The sequence below is a fragment of the Uranotaenia lowii genome, chromosome 3 (assembly GCF_029784155.1).
Source record: "Uranotaenia lowii strain MFRU-FL chromosome 3, ASM2978415v1, whole genome shotgun sequence".
NCBI classification, from domain to species: Eukaryota; Metazoa; Arthropoda; class Insecta; order Diptera; family Culicidae; genus Uranotaenia; species Uranotaenia lowii.
Window position 1 is genome coordinate 211478464 of NC_073693.1, and position 8044 is coordinate 211486507.

General features: G+C 40.8%; 1 protein-coding gene across 1 annotated transcript in view; it reads left to right on the top strand.

The window, feature by feature from the left end:
• Nucleotides 1-7110, top strand: part of LOC129758005 (acetylcholine receptor subunit alpha-like 2) — a 205091-nt gene extending 197981 nt beyond the window's left edge. Inside the window, exon 9 of the mRNA XM_055755424.1 lies at nt 6379-7110. Coding sequence (XP_055611399.1) covers nt 6379-6588 — 210 coding nt within the window. The 3' untranslated portion in view covers nt 6589-7110. The remainder of the gene's footprint in view (nt 1-6378) is intronic.
• The last annotated feature ends 934 nt before the right edge of the window (nt 7111-8044 follow it).

Consider the following 8044-nt stretch of genomic DNA (forward strand, 5'->3'; position numbering starts at 1 on the left):
TCGCTTCATTTTTTCGATTATTCCAGCTCCCGGCGAGCGGCTTTTCCGGAGGATTCTTCATAGGCCGGTTTGGTTTTGTCAAACTGAAAATAGTGTACATTGTTTCAAAGGGAAGTTGGAGGTTTTCTAAATCGAGCGATACTAACCTTACGTTTGATTGCTGTTCCACCCGGATAAGGGTTTTTTGAATTTTTTTTGCAGCATTTCGTTGTTCTGCATACAAAAAAGAGCATCAATCCATTTATCCTTGGCGAGGAAGGACGGGACGATAAATTCCGAAGAAAATACGGTTCCTGCATTAAATTCAGATTTTTAAAGTTCAATGTCATTGAAAAGGATAAATGTTAATGAATAAAACTTACCTTGTGCGTTAATGGATGCAGAAATTTAGTCTTCACGTTGAATCCGGAATTTGTTGTTGAAAAATTCTACTGCAGCTCGGAGAACGACCCCACGATTGCGAAAATGTACAATGTTTTTCCGTTTTTTTTTTCGATTGAGGTTAAATTTCCATCCTTTTTTCGGTTTATACCCGAAAACTAGTAATATGGTTAAAATTGTACCATAAAATATTGTTGAAAAATAACCATATCGGCAGTTTTGCAGAAAAACACAGAAAATGGTTATTTTTCATTCAAAAATGGTTAGAAAAAAATGAGCGTGTAGCGCCCTTCGATGACACTGGCAGTAGTTCCTCATTTGAGATCCAGTTGCCAGCCCACCAAGTGCGGATGATATTCCGCAGGCAGCTGTTTACAAATACTTGCAGTTTTCGCGTCGTACAGCAATACGGATTGGACGTTTGAGTTAAAGATTCGGATTTTTGTTCGTAGAGAGATCTGGCGTGAGCGCCAGATGTTTCGGAGACTCGCAAACGCAAATCGGGGGTTTCTGATCCTACCACGAAATTAGAAGGATTTACTGTATTGATCTCCATCGACTTGGTATTTCGGTTATAGATATTGAGATCTGCTACCTTAGAGCTTTCGGTGAGGTCGTCGAGTTTGCTCTGCAGATCTTGTTGTCTTTGAGCGAGCAGAACAATATCGTCTGCCAGGTCAAAGTCGTTGAACTGCTCCATTGTCGAAGGATTCCACGGCACTCCTCGGTTCGGTCTAGGGGGCCGTTCACATACCACGTGGACAACTTAGGGGGGGGGAGGGGGTATGGAAATGTCCACGCTTGTCCACGGAGAGGGGGGTAGGGGTTTGGGTCATGTCCACGTGGACATACTTATTTTCAAAATATTTTCTAAAGGTGAATAAAAATTAAGATATTTAAATCAAAATCTTAAAATGGCATACCTTTCCAGTTTAAGTGTAAACAATAAGTAGCTACTTGAGAGCAAGTGATAGATATGATGATTAAGAAATAAAAAAATTTTAATTTTTTTTATATCAGGAAATTCTTATTCGGTTTCACAAATTAAGCCATTTCTATAACAAAAGGCAAAAAGTGGTGTTTTCTAACTGTCAAATTATTGGTATTTAAAATAAAAACTATTCGAAATCTGTCCACGTGGACATCCGGGGAGGGGGGTAGGGGTTTGCCAAATGTCCACGCTTGTCCACGGAGGGGGAGGAGTGGGTCAAAAAACTCATTTTTCTGTCCACGTGGTATCTGAACGGCCCCTAGGTCGGATCGGACTAGACACCGACAAGACAAGACAAGACAAGACATCGTGCAGGACTTTGCACGAAAATGACTCGTACTGTCCTTCGATGAGATGGACTAGTTTTTCTGAGACCCCTCGTCGTCTTGGCAGCCCAGATGTTTTTGTGGTTAAGTCGATCAAATGCTTTCTCGAAATCAACGAACACCAGTACCAACACCAGGGGGTCCTGGAATTCGCTGATTTGTTTCAGTATTATCCGTAGTGTTGTGATGTGGTCCACACATGATCGTCCGGATCGGAATCCTGCTTGTTGCCGTCGGAGTGTAGCGTCGATTATCTCCTGGATCCTGTTCAGGATCACTTTGCCGAGTACATTGAGGGTTGTACAGATCAACCTTATGCCTCGTCAGTTACCGCACCCTCTCAGGTATCCTTTCTTCGGGACCTTTACGAGGAAAACCCTGCATCCAGTCGGCCGGGAATGTTGCAGCGCAGGTGTCAGCGAAAAGACAGTGCAACATCTGTGCTGACAAGGCAGGGTCGGATTTTAGCATTTCAATAGGGATGCAATCGATCCCAGGCGTTTTTTTGGATTTCATGCTTTTGATAGCTGCTTCTTTTTCAGCCAGCGAGTGCGCTTCCGAGTTGACGCCATTAATGCGACTCACAGTTGGCGCTACGAACTGATGGCCATCGCTATTCGTGACTCGGAAGAGTTGTTCGAAGTGCTCATTCCATCGTCTGAGCTGATTTGTTTGATCGGTCAATAACTGACCTCCTCGGTTTTTCAGTGACATTCTAGCATTCACTCAGAACAATAATAACCCAAAATTAAGAACGCCAGGGCATCAAAACAAAGTTCAACTGACATTCTTAATTTTGGGGTGTTGTCAATACCCCAAAAAGAAAGTTCGTAGACCGAACTGACCGCCCCAAAAAAATTTCCCTTTGTTTTTGATTCGTTTTGTTGTTTTCCCAAACAACAACCTAAGTCGCAATCGAGAAAAAATGTCCGGATTACAGGTTGTAAGTATTATTTTAATATATATATGCTTTCTGGTTTCTTTAACCTGTTAAAGTATTTCCCGGGAAACGTTTATTCTCTGGACATCTCTTCTTCGTAAGACGCTGTTTTGCATCTGCTACAGGCGGATTGTAACTAAAAAAATTCTAACCTATATTCCGAAAAAACCAGCAGGCCATAAGGAGGAAGAAACTATTCGGGAAATCGAAACTTCCACCCACTGTAGGAAAGACCAACTTAACAATTAGCATTATGCTGGAGCCACCCGGAACAGACTGCAGCGACAGAATACATCACGAGAAGATTTCCCCAAAATCGTTCCATCATTTCCAGTAACGATAGCATAGTTTTCACCAGTTCCAGTTATCCAGTCTAGATTCACCAGTTCCAGTTACTATACGAAGGTGAGGAATAGTATTCATAAGTAGTTGCTTGCTAGTGTTATCGCTTTTCTAAATTATCTTCATTTTTCATTTCAGGTATACGAGATTTGTACAGGTTAAACAGAAAACTTCTATAAGTTCTGTTCTACAAACTCAAACAAACGAACCTGGATTAATGCATGCATGCTTCCCGATGCCAAAAGATTCAATTTTTATCAAATTGCGTTCTCTATTCCGGCCTGGGTGCAGGATTAGAAACATGTTTTCATTAATAAAATAAATATATTGATCCTAAATAATAGAATTTCCCTTATTGACTATGTATAATCCCTTTTCATAAACGACTCTTAAAACGAAAAATCCCTGCCGAATGACAACACCCCAAAATTAAGTTGCGAGAATGACGTTTATTCTCAAGTTTGGGAAAACTCCCCCAAACTTATTTTCGTCGGGAGCCAGTTTCATCCGATTTTGCGGCATTACAACTTTATTTTGGGTTGTAGTGGCTAAGAGTGTTAGTCTTTGCACTACTAAGGCGGCGAGAAATGTCATAAAGTATTCTGATATCTCCATTGGCGGCGGCTCTTTCGCTCTCTTCGGCTAGGGAGTTTGTCCAGGCTCTCTTGTCTCGTATACAACCTCGTTTAACTGCCTGCTCCGCATATTGTAAGCGGGCGGCTGCTTTGGCTGACCCGGTACATGCCTGCTCAATTCCGACTTTCGCCTTTCTCCGATCATCGGTCATCCTCCAAGTTTCATACGAAATCCATTCACTTCTTCTTCCACAAACTTTACCGAGCGTAGGGGAGGAGCGGGCTATATGCGCCTATTAAGCAGAACACTGATTTAATCATATATCACATTAAATATGTGTACAAAAACTATATGCACGTGTGCAGGCATCTGTTTTCTATACATTGGAGTAATTTTTATGTTTAAATTTTCTTCTGTTTCCAAGAAAATGATTTTATTATAAGTGATGTCTAAAATACCGAACCTCAAACCGTGCGGGCTAAATGCGCCTATTTATGTTTTGAACAAAATTTCTGTTTTTTGGGCAATATTTCCATATAATTTCATTGAAACTGCTAGAAAGTAATAATTTCCGTACGACAAAGCTGAAGTTTCATAAAAATCTATGTATATTAAAATTTTATGGAATAAATTAAAAGTGAGGGTTGCCATACTATGGAGGCAGTTCATCCATGAGAAAAACTTTATCAAATCTGTTTTTAGATCTTCAATTCTCTCTTAAGATGTTATTCAGAGCTTAGATTTGAAGCTTCAATGATAAAAATCATTAATTTATTCTATTAAACCAGTTATTTTAGGATGGAGGCATTTTACAAACATGATGGGGGCATACAAAAACACTCTATTATTCCACTATATAATCATTATTAAACCTTCACAAAAGCTGAAATATGTTTAATTTCTTAAGTTCATTTGAGTAACAAATAAAAACTATCCTGGTTTTTGTTTTAAGCTTCTTTACGTATAATTTTGAAAAGTCGAAATATTACATCAAAATGTATCAAAACCTTGTATGAATTTTTGAATTTTTTGGAGTTTGTAGATTCATAAAATTCTTTCTTGCCTTATGTTCTAAGCGTATCACCCTCAAAATGCATTGGTTAGATAAGCTGTCTAGTCAGCCATTTCATCAAACAGCCGTAGGGTCATTTAACCCGATAGGCCCATTTAGGAAACCTTTCCCCTACCACGGCTCGTCGTAATAAAAACATTCTTGATTCCACACCCCTGTTCATCGACTGTTCCGTCTGTCGGCAGCTCCGAGGCACGGGATGCAAGCTGTTCAACGTATGCTCTTTTCACCTCTGGATTCTCCAACCGGCAGACGTCGTATCGATATCCGACTTTCTCCTCGCGCCGTTGGACTCGTGCAACTCTCAGTCGTATCTCGCCAACAACGAGGTGATGGTCAGATGCAATGTCTGCGCTTCGTTTGTTGCGGGCATGGCACCCCATGATGCACTCAAGGTCCTGATTGTCGGAGCCGATCTTTGCGTTGAAGTCGCCCAAATGGATTTGAATGTCACCCTTCTAAATTTTCTGAACCATGCTGTTCAGTTGACTGTAAAACTGCTCTTCTCCAGTGTTAGACCGACGGACTTCGCTGAGTCCCAATATCTCTAGCTCGAGGCGGCTAGCCTTTCTAGTAAGTTCAGCCAGCTTTCCTGGCTGAGCATGGGTCAAATATTAAAAGTTCCAAGTCTACTCCGTGTTTTCATGCTACAAGTCGTTGCCAATGTTCCGATTTCGGTTATTTCTTGTCTCAGTTTTCGTAACGATTTATTTATCAGGAACAGTAGGTTGTTAGCCTAAAATCCCTAACCCGCGAAGGGGCTACCATCTTGGACTTAGCTGGCGGCAGTCGCATTTCATATATTCAGCCGCTCTATCCCAAACAGACGCTGTTTAAGGCCGCCCTTGACCAGGAGAACAGACGAGGTCGGGCCACCTTCTCAGTCTGCATGCGACCAAAGCATCGGATTAGGTACCCGATCTCCGCAAAGATTACTCGCATCCCAGCCAGCACCACGGAGAGGTTGAGGAGATAGGTGTTATGAATAAGAGGTGATATGATCACTATGGAGCTTCGAGTGCGCACATCATCCACCATGAGCCAGCCTATCTACATGCCTGAATAAATAAAAAGGGTTTTAAAAGTATTTGAAATCAAGAATAGTGTTTTAGAACCTTGTTGGCCGATTTTTTTATGCGTCATACTATACATCTAGTTTTACATTAATTTACATTAGTGTCTTTTTCGTGTATAATTTTACTTCAAATGCGATGCTTCAGTTTTGTTCATCCTATTTGATATAAATTAAAATCAAAAAATGAATAGTGTGCGGAAAACAGACGCTCGGTTGTTGTTGCACGTTGCCACTGACATGAGGTAAAGACGCATGAGACCAAAGCATCCACCGGGGTTGTCCATCTACGCTTGACAGATCAATACAAAAGTTTGAACATGTAAATTTAATGAATTTCCACCCATGCATTCAAAAGTAATTCACAAAACTAAGTGTTGCATTTTTCTTTCGAATATACTCTTTATTACAAGCTTACGAATTATCATCTCGTGTATAATAATCCGTAAGCTCGGCCTTTTTTTATTGTTTTCAGGAATATTCCGTCCACGCTACCATCAAGTATACTGATTATCTTTTTAATTTCTTTTCATTGCTGACCTATTCCACCACGACACCACGACCGGCCACAATCGGGAAACCCGGAAAAAATGAACGCCTTCTGGCCGAAACCATCTTCTACTCGCCGCTTCCCGGTCACTACCAACATAAAATAAAACACCCATAACAATAACACAGGAGGATCAAGATTGGGGATTTGTGGCAATGGTATTGGATCGTTTATTTTTATGGTTATTTACAATAGCGTCATTATTCGGCACATTTGCAATCCTATGCGAAGCACCTTCGCTGTACGACGACACCAAACCGATTGACATTGAGTACTCCATTATCGCTCAGAAGCTATTCAATCTCACCGTCAAGGATCCAAGGCTGCAGCATCCGTAAAGTGCCCTCCCCAAACTGGTGAAATACTCGAAAAAAGTAAACCACTCCCGCCTAAGGGCGTGAATTTTTTCCTGCAGCCAAATAGTGAGTACCTTCCCAAGTCAGTTAGAAAGCGAACGCGAGCTATCCTAAACAAACAGTGAAGCCAGTCAACGTTAAGCTCATAAAAAGAGAAAAAAAATGGCACGGGGGAGTGAGATTGTGTTAGCGTAGCGCGAAATGCCGGGAGTTGTTGTAAACCGTAAATGTAATCGTATATTGAATCGAGTAAGCAATTTTTCACAATGTTACTGATAAATGGCAGATAAATACAGCCAGCGAAAGCATAACCACTCAAACACACACACGAACAAATAAAAACAAACCAAACTCACGCAAATACTCAAGTACTACCCCCAGATATCGAACACGAATAAATCCATGGTTATAGAATAGGTAAATCAAAGTGACTATCAGCTCAATCTAACTAACAGCAGAACACAATTTTTACAGTTTTCAAATAAATTAATCGGGTTTTCACTAGATGCGTTGGTTTCTATTTTTCTTCATATCACAATCCGTGAATGGTGGCAGCCTCGGTGATTGGGTTTGTATGTTCCCGAGAGGGTTGTTTTGGAAACTTCATGGCATTCGAAGAACGTGCCTTTTGATGAAATTATAGGAAACACTCTTTATTACACAAAAATCGGTATACGGTTACGGTATACGAATTCTAAACTCAGCAAGCTACGCATTTCACCAGTAGGCTGGATGCAACAAATAGTGACTACCTACTCCCTAAATCAGAGTCCTAACTAATTCGGCACAGAGATCTTCTTCAATAGCCTGCGTTTCACATTCGATACTGAAACTGGAGTTGCATTGAAACTTCTTAAATATTAGAAATGTACTGCCTGGTCGCTACCCAAGTAACACAGATTTAGCCAAATAAATAACATTATAGTTTTATTATAGCATTTAATGCATTTAGTTTGATAATTGTTTTACTATGGTCATGAGAAACGCTTAGATTCTTGATTCAAGCATTTGTTTTCAGGAAGTTCTGAAAACGCTTATGAAGCTTTTACTACACCCACAATTCAGCCTCTGTGCCAATAGCGGCTTCATTGGTATAAGGCATCATTGGTACAAGAAGATAACGCGACCGGTGCTGATTCGATTTGCTCCCACCGGCATTAAACTCCCAAGTGACCCGAATTGCGTATGTCTGAAAGAAACAAAATAAAAACGAATTCACGTCCCTCCCTATCGCATCACAAGACGAAGAAGGATAGAAATAAATACCGGGCAACACCAGGCAGCCAGCGAACCGAGCACTGTGCGTGTGAATGTAGCAAAAGCAACAACAAAAACATCCTTCAAATTCAATCCCTTCAATCCACTGGCAAACAACCACGGCCAAGCTGTGCGTGTGTATGCAGTAAAAGCAACAAAAAAAACACTGCTTCAATTCAAT